The 16,402-nt window shown below is 45.8% G+C and overlaps 1 protein-coding gene across 1 annotated transcript; it reads left to right on the top strand.

Annotated features, from left to right (window-relative positions):
• Nucleotides 1-2,591: 2,591 nt before the first annotated feature.
• On the top strand, nt 2,592-14,649 carry GRK3 (G protein-coupled receptor kinase 3). Its single transcript, XM_010720351.3, has 12 exons — nt 2,592-2,718; nt 3,496-3,626; nt 4,119-4,213; nt 4,956-5,063; nt 6,790-6,856; nt 7,069-7,169; nt 7,664-7,730; nt 7,910-8,005; nt 9,089-9,251; nt 9,829-9,965; nt 10,926-11,039; nt 11,464-14,649. Exons 1-12 carry the CDS (start codon nt 2,661-2,663, stop codon nt 11,623-11,625), a joined length of 1,299 nt encoding a protein of 432 aa, XP_010718653.1. The 5' UTR covers nt 2,592-2,660; the 3' UTR covers nt 11,626-14,649.
• The last annotated feature ends 1,753 nt before the right edge of the window (nt 14,650-16,402 follow it).

Below are 16,402 nucleotides of genomic sequence, written 5' to 3' on the forward strand. Positions count from 1 at the left end.
AAATTTCACTTGGTGCACTCAGCATTGTTTAATGCAAGCCAGTGTCCTTGCTGTCCTTTGCCAGCCTCAGGGGCCTCCAGGTGGGTGTACCCCCCAGGCAGCCTGAATTCATGCAGTTGGGTAAGTGCTCCAGGACTGGCCGGCCAAGCCAGAGCCCTTCTGCTGTCAGGTGATGAATCCAGGGATGAATTGCAGCTTGTACAGAGGTGTCAGGAGTCCAAGAAGGTGGAATTCTGCAGTGGAGGCTAGATAAGAAACCCAGGCAAATTAGTAATCACTGTCTTACTGACCTCAGTTTGTGACTCTTTTGGTCTGGTACTGAATGTGAATTTTTGTGTCTGAAGCTTCAAACAGAAGAGGCTGCTGGTGCTGGAGCTCGTTGGCTGATGTGATGCCTCGCTAGTCACATAGCAGCAGCAGGGCAAGATGAACCATTTGTTGTTCTGTTAGGGCTCATTAGTGGGACTTCTGCATTCTGCAAGAGCTTGAAAAGAGAGGCTTCAAACAAAATGCCATCCATTCAGGTTAGCTACACCTGCTAATGCAGGAAATGCTGGAGCAGTTTGAATATGCAGAATGAAATAGCTTTGAAAATGGCAGAATGAGGTGATTCATTCTGTGTCTGGCTGCAGGCTGCTGGGTTTGATGGCGCCTGCCTTCCCCGTGGCAGCTCTGTGCTTCGTCTTGGCACAATTAGTCATGTAATGGGGAATCCAGATGTCTGCAGAACACATAACAACAGCTGTGCAGATTACACAGATGTCTGCGTAATCATTTTAGTGAGCCCACCTCAGATTTTGGCACTGACAGTTACTTCTTGAATAGCGAGCTCCCCAGTTCAGTGCATCGGGACAGCTTTGTGCTTTGCAGGGCCCAGGAGCTGCCTGGTGAACCGAGCGGAGCAGGAGTGTTCTTCCTTGGGGTTGTGTGTACTGAGGGCTTTAGGAGCCTTGGTTATGCTCAAAATGGAAATGGAGTCTGTCCCAAAGCTTATTGGGACCCCTGTGGGGGTTTCCACCAAACCATGGGCAGTTCCTTTTGTGTGAGGAGTGTATGAAATGGCACTTGTGCCAATTTTTCTCTCTGTTAAACAGTGAGAGGGGAGCCGTTAGACGAGGAATGCTTACACCACAATGAGTGATGCACTGCATCTACACTTGCAGATTTAATGTATTCAATTAAAATCTGGGCGTGTTGTCTGCTGGGATAGAAACACCCTTGGTGTGTGTTATGGCATTTAGATGTTGCCACTAAATCCTCTTGGATGGTTTGATTGCTGCAAGACCTTACTCTGTTTGGGTGCGTGTTTGAATGATCTCATTGGTTCAGAAAACTCAAGCTTTTGTTCCAAAAGTTCGTTTGTAGGTGCAGTTTGGGGGAATATGGTGCTTAGAAGAGGTAGTGTCTTCTATTAGCTGCCACATTGCCTTGCAGCCCAAGGCCATTACGTAGTGCTGCTGCTGAACTGGGAAGCACCAAGCTTTTGTGGGAGATTCCTAGAGCTTTCACTATCAGTGCTGCAGTCATTAGCATCTTGTCCAAGTTACATTAGGGCATGCTGGTGCTTCCTGCATGGTGCTGTGGTGTGTCTTCCTGCCAGCATCTGGGCTTTGGGCCTTCAGATGTTGGATTTATGGCCCAGTCCATGTGTTTGAAGAGCACAGTCCTCTGTAGGGTTTGTTATAGGATGCTGAACAGCTCTGGCTTTGTATGGCCTTAGAGAATGCCAACAAAGTAACAGCCATCCTATAAACGAGCTGCTTGCACCATTGCCCTAATGAAGAGGGGAGGGTTTCAGCTTCCTACCCTGTTTCTTCAGTGTGTGTGCATTTGTACAGGTGATTGACAATAAGATGCTTATCCAGCTATACTGCTTATAGCTGCACGTGTTAAACATCAATGGGAAGTGGGGCTAGAAAGCATCGGGAAGTGGGAATGCAGTCCCTCCCTGCACCTGGCTGAACCCATACCCTGTGGACCTGACTGCAGGGCTGTGCGTGGTGCTGAGCTTGCTGTTCTTGCTTCCCCTGCATTACATACGAGACAGGAGTTGTGATTTCCTTCCTAGTGTATTTCTGCTCCTTTTACTCATCTGCTGCAAACGCTGCCGGGAGCTGAAGGCTCAGTGGTGTCAGGGCTCAGTGCTGTGCAGGCTGCACCTGGTGCATGGGTGAGGACGCAGGTCTCTTTCCTTTGGGATTCTGACTGCTGGGAGTTCTCCTTGAAATCATGGGAATGGGAAATGGTGTGCAGCCTTTAACTTCATGGGAGCAGCATTACCTTCCCTTTACTTCAATGTGTATTTCATGTTAATTGAGCACAAACTGGGGTAAATGCTTCTGGAATACCTCTGCCTTCCGTAGCTGGAAGTGTTTGGGAGATGGTGATGCCAGCTGCATTTTGTCATTCTTTGGCTCCTCGCAGTTTTTTAACTTCCATATTGAAATGAGAGAGCAAAATCTTAAGATCTCTAAACTGTGAGCAAAGCATTACAGTACCCAGATTAGTAAACAAATTACTTTAGAAAATCATTATGACTGTCGGCAAATATCAGAGGAGAGCATCACATTTACTTTTGGTTTCTGTGAGTAGTAATGTGTTCATCATCTGATGTGAACCCTTTGCTCCTTTCCTTCTAGGACTGCCCTTTCATAGTGTGTATGACCTATGCCTTCCATACCCCTGACAAACTTTGCTTCATTCTGGACCTGATGAATGGTAAGCGAGGCTAAATGGAGATGGTGATGGTATTACAGAAATGTTGGCAGGAGGAGTGGCTGAGATCACGAGGAGAATGAGGGGAAAACACACTGAGCTGCAAAGCATCAGCCTGTGAGCAGGAGGGGTCAGCAGACCTAGACCAGGAAATGCAGAATGCGGGTTGAAAAATCTCCTTTGCTCTATAACATTAACAGATTTAAACAGATATCAGGGAAACTGGTAGGCTGAAAGGCTGGAAAGTGAGCAGAGCTCAGGTCCTGCAAGGAATACAGACTGGTTTTGTGTTTTCTGTGAGGATTCTCATGAAAATCATAGCAATGTGTCAAACTGAAGGTGATTTAAATCTGTAGTGTGTTCAGAAAGAGTTTTCTCGGAAGGTGGGTTTATTGGTGGTGTGGAATAGCTCACCCAGCGACGTTGAATTGTGGCTGTTCCTTGATGAGGAAGGTGTGAAGACATCCCAGTATGAATGTGCATAGGCTAATTAGTTCAGTTCACCAGAAACCCATGTATACAACTGCATTTCTCTGGCTCTGGTAATCCCTTGCACTAAGACTCAGTTGCTGGATTAATCACTGAAAGCAAATGTGAATGCACTGCGAGTACTTCTGAAATGGAGCTTCAGATGAATCCAATTTATTTACTGACTTTCTCGGGTATTTTGGGGTCTGGTCCCTTTGTGTTCCTCGGGGTGTCAGAATCCACTGAGTGCCCCCCATATCGCAGTCTGCCAGCGAGACAAGGTTTTACAGCTCTCAATTCTCCCACTTCTAGGAGGAGATTTGCACTACCACCTCTCCCAGCACGGAGTGTTTTCTGAAAAAGAAATGAGGTTTTATGCTACTGAAATCATCCTGGGCTTAGAACACATGCACAATCGCTTCGTTGTATACCGAGACCTAAAGGTAATGGTTAACACAGGGACTGCACTCACACAGGGGTTGCTACACAGCAGCAAACAGTGCTGAGAAGTTACGTGAAGGATCTTATCTGAGATCTCTTCTTGAGAAGAATATAAATTGTTTATGGCTGGCTAACTTTTCTGATAATGCTTCAGCAAACTGTGCTCTCATCCTGCTTAGCAGGCCTTGGGGATGCTTCCTTGGTGCCAGAATGAATCCCGTGCAGTGTTATTCATCTCACGTCTTAATGATGCTATTAATTCAGGGAGTGTACTCAGTGTCTGAGAGTCCTGATAGAGGAGCGTGTGTGACGGGAGCCCTGTCTGTTTTATTCTCTTCTGTCATGCTGCAGCACTTTGTAACGTCCCAGTGAAGGTGATGGTAGTGCTCTGTTGGGATGTGGGTTTTGTCTGGGAAGTGTCAGTTGCATTCACTTTGTAATTCGGTCAGCTGAGAAATACCAAGCAGTAACCTTTCAGTGTTATGCGTTTCCAGCCTGCAAATATCTTGCTGGATGAACACGGGCATGTAAGGATATCAGATCTGGGGCTGGCCTGTGATTTCTCCAAAAAGAAGCCACACGCAAGTGTGTAAGTATTACATATGGGAGCTCTTCTGCACAGTCATTGCTAAAGAAACTCTTTGTGTGTCTTCAGTATTTAATGTTGCCTAAAAGGAAAAAATATCACTTGCGTGGCACGGGCTCCATGCCACAGCTGAGGTGGGGACTCTTAATGGGGCTTTCAGGCTCTTCTTCTGCACAGTTGTAGCAGCTGATGTGTAGGCATGGCTGGAAGATGACACATCATTTCAAGATGATTCATTGTTCAGAGAAGATAGAAACTGACTGAGTTGAAGTACCGGATTGTTTTAATTGTCCTGCGTGGATAATTAAATATTCCGAAGCTGATGGAAAAACAGGGTTTGTTGTGCCTTTCTGTTTCTGGGTTTTTGTTAGAACTGAAGGCAGGAGGTGTTTCTGCTCCTTGGCATCAGGCTGTAACTGGGGCCTGAATTTCTTGTGTTGCCTTGGATTACCTGGAGGATTTTGTTTGTAGGTCCTCATTTGCCCCAGTTTAGTCTCAGAAATTATGCAAAAAAGGAAAACTTCATCCTGTCATATCTCAAAAGATGTGCAGCTCGGTAGATTCTTGAAAAAGCTCTTATTTTCCTGTTGGCACAGGGTGAGAGCATGAGTAAGAATGTACAGCCAAAGTAAAACAAACAAATAAATAAATGAAAACACATTTAAAATTAGGCCATCCTACTGAAAAAGACAGCCTTTTTGCTGACTTGGTTGCAATCAGCATTTTGTTTCCTTCTGCTCCGCAGAGGTACCCATGGATACATGGCTCCAGAGGTGCTGCAGAAGGGAACGGCGTATGACAGCAGTGCGGACTGGTTCTCATTAGGCTGCATGCTTTTCAAACTTCTGAGAGGGTGAGCGACGTTTCAAGTCACATATGCTTATTTCTTTTAGCATGGGCCTTTTTGCCTGTTCTTTATATTACTAACGTCTCTTAGCTAAAATAACTTGCATTATGCTGAGGCTGGGGAACCCATTCTTGATCCAGTGGCAACAGCATTACTTTTACCTGTTCCCAAACCAACTTGCCATCCTTGCAAATGAGAACACATCTGCACCTGAGATTAAAATTGGCTTTTTTTTGCTTCTGAACCAAGCAAAACTCCAGCCCTGTTTCCTGTAGTAGATACAGGTTTGGGGCAGTGAGAAAGGTGGGAGCTCCCATCTGCTTTTTTGATCTCTACTGATAGACCGTTTACTCAACTGTTGGCCATAGTATTTTGGATGATAAGTTACTCATTGCTTAAATGTACCAACAGCTTTGTCAAATTAGGGTGTTCACTGTATGCCGAAGATCTTCTTTTAAGGTGAATATCATTCACCTACGATGCTCAGTCCTTCCTCCTGTTGTTTCTAGATAAGTTGTATCTCAGCTTCCCTTTTGAGGGCTCAGGACATCCGCTGGCCCTGGTGTGGTTCCTCTTGCATGTAACTCGAGGTGGTTGATGAGAGAACCAGCACCAGAACCAGCATTCCCTCTGACCACAGGCACTGGGCTGGCGGGGTGGGGGGAGCTCAGTGCTGTGATTGCTCCTGGAGGTGGTCAGCCAGAAGCCAGAGTGTTACGTGCTGCATCTATCCTTCTTAATCTGTTCTGAAGCCAATTAAGCAACTCACATCCCAAAACAAGGCTTGAGCATGTGATACTGTTTCTTGGGGGTTTAAGAAGTTTAATCTGGCAGAAAATCCTGCCCACAAATCCACAGTGTTCATCCATTTGTTTCCCTGATCTGCTCCGAACCTCATCCAAGCAAACGGGGCTATCTGTTAGTCATTGTCTCATGCCTTGTTACCTGTCACGGCTAGAAACAAAACCGAGGTGTGCTGTGTCCTTCAGGTCACTCATCAGAAACGAGAGGTAATGCTTGAGTAGCTGGTGCCCAGCTGAACCAGTTTGCCATGCTGCAGCACAGAGCTTTGTGACAGTTAACTGAGGTATTGATGGGTAAATAACATTTTAATTTTGCAAAACAGCATTCCCACACCGTTTTGGAGACAGCTAGGGAATCAGGAATATACATCCTAAATCCAATGAAGAAATCTCAGTCTGAGAATGTTCTGCTTTCTTTCATGTTGCTGTTTAAGTACTGCATGGTAAATCTGTAGTAGTCAGAGTTCTAAAAGGAAAAAAGGCAAATTCAAAACCAGAATGCGAAAGCAGGAAATGGATAAAGCTGGTAATTTACCACATGCCATCAAATACCTTCCCAGTCACTACTGTTATGGTGATTATCTTCTGTTTTGTCTACTTTAAGATCTTGCTTCATTTTTTCCCGAGTAGATCAGCGGTGAGTTCTGTAGGTCGTGCAGATCAGTGTGTTTGGATAGTGCTGTGGCAATAGCTTTGCTCTCGTTAGATGGAGCAGTTCTTTGTTTTGGGAAGCACGGATGTGATTGGAAAGAAAGGGTTTGAAACAGCATCTTTGAAATGGTTTGTTTTATTGTTCTGCAGGCCAGGATTGATGAGGTGGAAGAATGGGACTAAAAAGGATGCTACACTCTTTCCTGGGGTTGCCACAGCTGAAATAAGCTGATATGTTATGGCTTTGCATTCATTAGTGCGTTTTCTTATTCCTACAGTCACAGTCCTTTCAGACAGCACAAAACCAAAGATAAGCACGAGATCGACCGGATGACGCTCACCGTGGTAAGGGTCCTGGGGACGGATGCAGTCACATTCCTCTTGTTTTCTAAACACCCATTTCCTCTAAAAGAGGAGCTGTACAGCCTCCTTTCTGAGAAAGCTGTGTTTACACACGGAAGAGCTGTTTACAAACACTGACAAAGCAAGCTGCTCTCCTGTGTGGAGCAAGCAGAGCGCAGCACTCCTGTAACCAAATGTGTCTTTCTGTGTCTTAGAATGTGGAGTTACCAGATTCCTTTTCTCCTGAACTAAAATCCCTTTTGGAAGGGCTCCTGCAGCGGGACGTTAGCAAGAGGCTTGGATGCCAAGGGAGAAGGTAAGTGTGGAGTTCTTGTACCATTTCAGTTTCCTTTGGTTTGGTCAGTTTGGTTTTGGGTAATTTCCGTCATTAAAGACTTTTTTCCCTCCCCCCAACTTCTCTGCAGTCATACTTACGTTGGCCTGTGAAAGCAGCTGCTTGCTTTGCCATAAACTTAGTATAATACTCAGTGGAGTGGAGTGAGTTGTTACTTAGAAGTAACGTATGGGATCTGACAGTGGAAGAGAACTGTTTGTTGTTCAGAATCATGGAATACTATAGAAGAACCAGGTTGATGGTTTGCCAGAGCTACAGCACTGTTGCCAATGTTTCCCCATCAAAGTTCTGTTGTTTGTGTAGGAACACTTTTTTTCTTATTTGAAAGAGAAAGCATTTTGCTGATTATTTCAACTGGTAGAAGTGCTTGACCTTTGAAGGCTTTGGATTTCTCAAATCCTTTTGATTTGTAAAGCCCCTTCATTTTATTGACTGGAGTTATTTTTATTTTGCAGTGCACAGGAAGTAAAAGAACATCCTTTCTTCAAAGGGATTGATTGGCAGCAAGTATATTTACAAAAGGTAAAGGGTTGAGAAACTGTAACTTATTTGTTAAAGCAGTCAACATGCAATATGCCTGAACAGTCAGTGGATAGAACACTCAGTATTCCTGTCCCCAGAACAGGTACCTGCTTGCACAAGTGCATGCATTTAAATAACATCAATTAATTGGTCTGACATTATGCTGCTTTTTCTTCTAGTATCCTCCCCCATTGATTCCTCCCCGAGGAGAAGTAAATGCAGCAGATGCTTTTGATATTGGGTCGTTTGATGAAGAGGACACTAAAGGCATTAAGGTATTCAACTTTAATGGATAGGTAAAGAATGGCACTTTGTTCTCCTACCCTCTTATGTGTGCACGCTTCTCAATGTGCTGGGGACCTTCTTCAAGTTTGTAAAGGTAATCCATGCTCTTATCAAGTGGTAGCATGGGCTTGGTTGGCTGTGGGTTTTCGTTTTAATTTACCAAGTCCTTGTGTTGTAAGTGCAGCTTGGCTCAGGTCTGCTTTCCTGTGACGAGGCAGGTAGTCCAAACGGGCTGACAGCTTTTGGGAATCAATCAGTTTTACAAGGATATGTGATAGTTTTAAGCTTTAGGAAAGTGGTAGAAGAGATAAAAGTAACTGTCAGCTTCCGATACTATTCAAAATCTAATGGAAATAACACCAAAGGGAAAAACCTGCAGCAAAAGCTGCTGGCGGTCCTGACCTGCGTGCTGTGCCCTCTCCTCCCATAGCTCCCTTGGGGCTGTCCCTGATGGGCTTTGCCACGTGTTCCCCAGCAGCCCAAACGTTGTTCTTATTATTGCAAAAGTGAGTCAGGGGAGAAACAAACCTGATAAGCAAAAAAGCCACATGAGCTGCTCACTGCCTAAAAACAGATCCTGCCCGTCAGTGTCACCTGCTGCGATTGCAGGAATTGGCACGGAAATGATTTTACGTGTTTCAAGAGAAATGCAGAGCTCTGGGAAGTTTCCTGCAACTCTGGAATGCTGTCATTCCTTCTACTGGGATTTTTTCGTGTGTGTGTGGAGAAAGATTTTAATGCAGTGAGGCTTTTCATTAACAGCAATTGAAGAATCCACCATTTGCGTTTACGTGGTGATTAAATGTAAATATATGCCATGCACATAGAATGTAAATATAATGGGGCAGGTGAGTAGGGCTTTTAGTGATAGCAAACCAAGCGAATTTGGAGCAGGTGGCCTATTCTCACTATATAAATTAAAATCAAGTTAGTATCCATGCTTTCTCTTGATGGCAGCTGTTCGTGCTGGGAGGTCAGGGGTCAAAACACCTGAAAGCTCTGAACTGCTGGGGATAAGAATGGTAGAACTGACTGAAATGTTGATTTCTTTTGTGTCGTTTTTCTCTTGCAAGTTGCTCGATAGTGACCAGGAGTTATATAAGAACTTCCCACTGGTAATATCGGAGCGTTGGCAGCAAGAAGTAGCAGAAACTGTTTATGATGCAGTAAATGCAGACACGGATAAAATTGAGGCCAGAAAAAGGGCTAAAAATAAGCAGCTTGGCCACGAGGAAGGTAATCTATCAAATACACTTCTCTCCATCTTTTACTGCTAGATAGTAATTCATGTGTTTGAGTTCGACACAACAGACTCCTATATTACTGTCACTCACCAACCATTGTTAGTATTCATGTAGTCAGTATCATATTCTTCAGACATTCCTTCATGTTTTGAAGTGCTGTATGATGACATAATGTTTTGGAAAGCCTTTCTTAATATCTTTTATAAATGATCCTCTGCAGCTTTTCATCATTTTGGCTTGTGGTGCTTGCTCAGAAAGGGGTTGATTTCATGGCAGAGAAGTGGGGGAATAAAGCAGGAGGTCCTCCCAGCAAGAGGGAAGTGCACCATGAGGCTCCGAGCTGTGGGTGGCAACGTGTAAATCTTTTAATAATAAAGTCAGAGAGCTTTTTAAGGACCAGATTCAGTTCTTAGTTACCCCACTGCAATCTCATCAGCTTACGTAATTAAGTCAGAATTGGCTCCATGCATGTGGATAGCACATTGACTCACCCCGCTCGGGGCTTTTATCAGCACAGCACGTGTGTAGGGTGACTTTGTTTCGCCTCCTGACGTTTCCTCTTTCGATAGATTACGCCCTTGGGAAGGATTGCATTATGCACGGGTACATGCTGAAGCTGGGGAACCCATTCTTGACTCAGTGGCAGCGGCGTTACTTTTACCTCTTCCCAAACCGACTTGAATGGCGAGGAGAAGGAGAGTCAAGGGTGAGTGGGGGCAATTTGGGGGGCAGCAGCTCCCGGGGTATGGAGGCACGTGGGGCAGATGGAGATCTCACACTCACACCTGCATCCCTGGAAGGAGAGTTTTGTCTGAACGGATTTCAGCTCAGGATAACTTCCCTTGAGTCTCAGTTTAGTCAGCAGGCAGCTGCGCTGCATTGAGGAAACATCAGGTTGAGTTGAGAGCCCTGTTTGCTTTGTTTCGTGATGTTTTAAGGGATTTGGTAGTTCATGGTGTTGTTTTTCATTTAGGTCCTCTGGACTATTTATACAAAAAAACATAGACTGGTAAGGCCATAACTGCTATAGCATTTTATTTCAAAGAAAATGCTATAGTAACTTTAGCTTAGTCCAGCTGTGACCATGTGGTGGGCAGACCATCTGTACGTGTAGTCAAGTAGGGGGTTAGAGTTTGGGGATGTTCTCATCTATGGGGAGAGCTTTGCTGCAAACTGCCCTGTGTTTGCTTCTTTCTAGGTATAAGTGGTGCTTCAGTATTCCCTCTCAGGTTTTTGATGTAGTCAATAAGGTTGCCTTTTTTCTTTTCTTTTAAACAGCAGTAATACTTGGAAAAATATATACAATTATATGCAACTCTCTGGAGAGAAAACAGTGAATATTTTGTTCGTAGACCCGCCTATTTGTAGATTCTTATTTCGTGCTGTCATTACTGGCTTTTTGAGCTCGAATTTTGTTGTCTCTATTTAAGCAACCAAACCCCCTTGCTAAATCTTTCTCTTACCTTATAACCTATTTTTAATTCATGACTCAGCCTTCAGAAGTAGAGGATGTTTGCTATGATGATGCTATTATGTTAGTAAATGGCTGTTAGTGTTCATAACTTCATTCATGGATATAGTCTGGAAAAATTTACCATTGGCTTTATTTGATGGGCAGTGGTTTTCTTCAAATAATCTCTCTGCTTTATTTTTGCAAACACTACAGCAAAACCTACTGACAATGGAACAAATAGTGTCTGTTGAAGAAACGCAAATTAAGGATAAGAAGTGCATCCTGCTGAGAATTAAAGGAGGAAAGCAGTTTGTCCTGCAGTGTGAGGTGAGTCTCACGTTTTTCGGTAGCTGTTAATCAGATGGCTTACATGGGATAGAATGACTGAACATTTTTCCAGGTCCTCCCCTTTGTCCTTTGCTTAAGTGTAGTTTATGTAGCAAACCTCATCCTAAACGAAGTAGCAAGTTCTAGGTTGGAAAGTAGGAAACCTGCAGCTGTATTAGTCTGCATCAATGGATTTCAGTGGCATTTGGGCCAGAAAGAGCTGAGTTTCGTAAGTAAGTAAAAGCTGCAGAACTTCTCAACCCATCTGGGGCGATGGAGGAGCAAAGGGCTGCATGTTTCCAATACCCAGAGTTACTCATTGCTTCAGAAAATTGGAGTAAGCTGCTCTAAGTGCTACCTAAAAGAGAAGACGGTGTTGGCAGGTTTACTACCAAGTGCCAAACGAGTTCTGTATCTCTTTCAGAGCGACCCAGAATTTGTTCAGTGGAAGAAAGAGCTGACAGAAGCTTTCACTGAGGCTCAGAGGTTGCTGCGCCGGGCGCCCAAGTTTCTCAATAAATCTCGCTCCACAGTCGTAGAGCTCTCCAAGCCACCACTCAGCCACAGGAATAGCAATGGTCTGTAGGAGGGGGAGAGAACAAATCTCGCTTAGGGAAAGCACTGCGTGAACATGTTGAGTTTCACAGAATCCTTATGAATTACTTTGTGCAGCCCTGGAAGTGGGATGTGCTCAGAAGAGGAAGAATTAGATGTTTACAGCATGGGGTAATGTCAGAACTCTGACTCTGGAGGTGGTGAAGTCTGGAACAATGGCAAGTGAATTGATGCTCCTAGCAGAGGTGGAAACCCTCAAACGTAGAGGCTGCATTTTGCTCCCATGCGTTCCTGCACCCCGGCGGTGCCCGGAATGGTCCGTTACGCTGGAACTACTGATGGAAGGAAGCTGTTGTCCCTGCAATACCCTCGTTTGGTGCACACCAAGCCTGGAAACTGCAATGGTTACTGCTAGCTAGGGTTACACGTGTGTGTAATACCGAACCCCTCAACTTTGGAAGGAGCTGCAGACTTGCCCTGTTGGATCACCTTTAATCTGTCGTGTTGCCGTGTCCTTCCCAGCCGTTACTGCTGACTCTATAATAACCTTTCTCCATACTGCTGATGATCAACAGTGTGACTCTTATGCACTTCAAAGTACTGAATTCTAACTGTCCTGTGGTTTAAATGTTATTGCTACTTCATGGAAACATTGAACTCAGATTATTCACTTGGTTTGTTGTACTCACTAAATAGTAGCTACCACCATTTTGCTTCTTCTACGTATATGCAGTACTATAACTGACACAATAGAGTAATAATTGGTGAAGAGGAATTTATGGTAGCTTCATCTAGTGCTCTGTTGTATAAATTGACTGTTTTAGCACAGTTTTTAAAGAGCAGATTCCTTTTGACAAGTTTACAGCCAACATAAAGACAGTTCTTTTCCATTTCAGGTCAACTGCACTTTTTAAAAATTAAAAAGAAAAAAAAAAAGAAATTATTCAAATCCAATGCATTCTAGTGCATGTACTGGGTGAAAAGGCCTGGGGACCTCGGTACGTATTCCGGATGGCTCTTCACTTATGGGACGTGTGGATCCTTCTCTGTTGTACAGCACACATGGCAGGTGTGTGCTTGTAGCATAGCTAGCCCAGGTGCTCCCCGCAGCCGAGCTCAGGAGGTCCGTGTGTGCGTCACACGGCTCGGATGGCAACTGGATTTTTACTTTTCTTTCCTAGAGAAATCAAAACGTCCACGTTGAAAGCGGTCTGGGAAAGCTGAGGATGGAACGTAGCAAATGAGCTGATCATATGGCAGATCGGCCCGAGTGCTGCTTGAGACATCGGTCGTGTCATGTGGAAACTCTTAACTTGACAAAATGAAGATATGATCTCTAATTGTTAGGCAACTCGAAGCCTGTGGTGTCCGCCTCTCCCTGCTCGGTGTGGTGTCGGGGCTGAATTTGAGCTTTTTTTTCCTTTTCTTGCAATAGAAATCATTTTCTGCCCCGTTACGGAGGCACAGCTCTCACAGTACCTGCAGGTGGTGGGAAATGCCTCTGTAAGGGAAGCTCCTGTGCCCTTGCATGGGAGGGAGCCCCTCACTGCTGCCGTGTCCCATGGAAGGAGTGATGCCCTTGGGAAGGGATCCCTGAGAGCCAGGCGGCATCTTGGTGCGTGTCTTTTCCCATTTATTTTTTGAGTTGCTCTGTAAAAGGAGTACAGAATGCACCAGGCTTGCTGGTAAGAGATGCTTAACATCTCAGCATCCTCGGGAAGGAGCAATGCTGGTATTTACCAGTGGTTGGGATAGAGAATTCCCATCATGCTGGCACTAACTGCACACTGGGTATCACGACGTTCTTCCCCCAGTGCCATGCATGTTTCTTATTGGGTTGGAAAGAAAACTCCAAATATGATCAACTCTACCCTCAGCTTTCACATAACTCATTCGTATTGCCTTTGATCATCACGGGTCCCATTCAGCTCCTTTGGTCACTTCCCACAACTCCGGGCGCAGTGCAGCAGAGCTGTGCCAGTAGGGGAGCACTGCCCCAGCACGGCTTTGGCACCCACTGACACCACAGCTGTCAGCAGGAGTGCTTTGCATTGATGTCTGTGGGTGTTTGCACAGAGCATGGCGTTGGTCACTGAGGACGTGAGGAGCAGTGCTGCTTTGTATGCGTGGTGACCACGGTGCGGCTCGTTTTGTTTTCTTTTTTCAAGTTCAGGGAAGTAAAGATAAAAGAAACCAGAGCTTCGGGCATCAACAGAGCGAGGTGAATGATTAAGCACAGATTTTTTTTAACAATTAGTCTGACAGTCCCTTTAAAAAATGATCCAGACTGAGGACTTAGGCACGCAGGGAATAGCTGCTTACATTGCAGCACTGAGAGATGCTAGATAAACCACGGCAGGCGCTCGCTGACGTACCCACATGCCTCCAGCATTGCAGAGCTTGTCTATCGTTCTCTGGGTCTGATGGTGTGAGCTGATAGCAGGAGGCATTGGGCTGTGAGGTGGCTGCAGGATTTGGATGTGTGCTTGCTGCAGGTTCGGACTCAGGGGCTTTGATGGCAGACTGTTGGTGTGTCCCAGTGCTGCTGGCATAAGTTGGGCAGTTCTCTTCTAACGGAGTGGTTATTTTGCATATGCATGGGACTGCTAAAGGGACTTCCCCACGTCACCAAGTGTGGGTGGAGGAGGGGCTGTTGTGCAGTGTACAGTGGGAAGTAAATAGTTGTCGTCGTGTCTATTAATGTAAGGAAGGAGATTCCTGTTCTGCAAACGGGAAACCTGAAAAACGTATTTTGAAAAAGCATAGTATTAATTTTAATATTGAAGTAAAAAAAAAAAAAGAAAAGAAATAAATAAGGAAAATATCTAAAATATACAGAGAACATATGTATATCCAAACATCTGAGGAATTTCGAGATAATCTACTTTTGTTTCCTGTTGATTTCTATCCGTGGTGTACATATCGTGTGGATCGAATACTGTTGTTAAATTGTATTTTTATTTTGTGTTAAACGAATCACCACAGACTCAGCTTTATTTTGTTTATGTAAAGGTCGCTATGCTCTGTCGGTATAAAACCAAGAATTCTATTTTAAACAAAAAAAAAAAAGAAAGAAAGCATTTTATATTATTTATTAAATACGTGTTCCTCCAACTTCTGACATTCCACAGCACTGCTCCGTGTGCACGGCTGGCTGCAGAGCAGCAGGGCCCTTTCAGGCAGGAGCTGTCAGCTTTATTCTGTTTTTCACATCCAAGTCCGACCACTTTCAGTGCCACCACCCTGCATGACGTTGTCAGGACCGTCTCTGAGTGCAACGACTGCAGAACATCTCAGATATCCTTTCCAACCACCCCTCGGTCTGGCCAGTAGCTGTAATTCCCCCTTTTTATCCCTCTGTTAGTCTCTGCTGGGTTGAACCATAACTGATGGCCCCAGAGCGGGGCAGGGAAGAGGCTGCTCGGGTTAAAAGGCTTTTTAATTGCAAGGTTTAATGAGGGAGCCCGGAGAGATGTAGGGTACTGGGGAAGGGGAGGTGAGCATCAGCTCAGAGCCGTTTGTGCTGTGCTGGGTCGGTGTTGGAGCAGATCCTCTGAGTGCTGTTGGCTGGGATGGGCAGGGCTGTGTGCTGGGAGCAGTGCTTTGGGACGGGCTGAGAGCTGCATTTCTGTCTGTAGCAGAGCCGTCCTGCCCCGGCGAGGTACAGAAATAGCATCAGATAGCTCACCAACCAAAAATAAGCCCGGTTCCCATCGTGGGCTCCACAGTTGGAGGAAGACGTTGAGGTGTTACAGTACGCGCTTTAGATTTCCACCCTGTGGTTGTGCAGCTGTTTGGGGTTAAAAATGCCATCCTGGGGGCGATGTGTCGTTTTGGTGGGCAGGGTCGGGCCCTGCGGACCCGTTGCCTGCTGCGGCATGGAGCCAGGAGCTGTGCTGGTGCATCAGAGCCCAGCGTGGGGAGCTGGGCACGTGCTGGAGCCGGGTGCCGTGGGGCTGCAGCTGTCAGCTCCCCACTGCAACAGGCGGCTGTTGGAGGGGGAGGGAGCTGGGAGCACAAGTGAGAGGGCAGCGAGTCTGAAAAACAGAATAAAGTGAGTGTGTCCCTCTTGAGAGGTGTTTCCATCGGCGCTGTTCCAGTGCCTAAAATCAGTCCTTCCAATAAAGGAGCAGATGCACAGCGATAGCTACTAAAGAAACCCATTGAAGAGAACCCGTTTTCAATGTGTAATTTAATGGTGGGAAAAGCCAGTATCTGTAAATAACTTTAGATATTGTAACTATGAGGATCACGATTTGTTTTATGTACTTGGCTCTTTCATATTTATTGTGCAGAGGAGGTTCCCCCCCGGCCGTGTGCTCCGTGACACGCCGCACTCGGTCCATCCCGCCAGTATTTTTATTAAAGGATCATTTGGGGACAGCTAAGCTGCTTCTGTGTGTTGGTCAACTGCTCTCATACAACGAGAACCCCAATAAAAAACAAACGTCATCGGAGTGCGTGTGCAGCGTGGTCCTTTCCTGTCCCGCAGCTCACTGCGCTTCTCCCCCAGCCAGCGGTGTTGGGAAACCAATGGGATCTGGAAGCACCCCCAGCAGACGGGATCACAGGGTCAGTTTCAGCTCTTGTTGGGTGCCGGGGCTCTCTGTGCCACCGGGCACGGTGCTGGGCACTGAGATGTGGGGATGCCTGGGGCACTGCGGTGGGTGGCGGGCTGTGGGGCTGCAGGCTGGGGAGCAGCAGGGCTCGGTGCAGCCCCGCAGGGTATTTTTAGCAGGGCCATGTGTCACCTCAGCTGCCACCGCAGTGGGGGCGGAGGGGGAGGCGCAGGCAGCCCCACACCGCGC

The sequence above is a fragment of the Meleagris gallopavo genome, chromosome 17 (assembly GCF_000146605.3).
Source record: "Meleagris gallopavo isolate NT-WF06-2002-E0010 breed Aviagen turkey brand Nicholas breeding stock chromosome 17, Turkey_5.1, whole genome shotgun sequence".
NCBI classification, from domain to species: domain Eukaryota; kingdom Metazoa; phylum Chordata; class Aves; order Galliformes; family Phasianidae; genus Meleagris; species Meleagris gallopavo.

Excerpts from the sequence above, each read along its gene's own strand:
- GRK3 (XM_010720351.3), top strand. The coding sequence starts at position 2,661 with ATGACCTATGCCTTCCATACCCCTGACAAACTTTGCTTCATTCTGGAC. Across the intron at positions 3,627-4,118 it reads TTGTATACCGAGACCTAAAG|CCTGCAAATATCTTGCTGGA; the intron begins GTAATGGTTAAC and ends ATGCGTTTCCAG. Across the intron at positions 7,170-7,663 it reads CTTGGATGCCAAGGGAGAAG|TGCACAGGAAGTAAAAGAAC; the intron begins GTAAGTGTGGAG and ends TTTATTTTGCAG.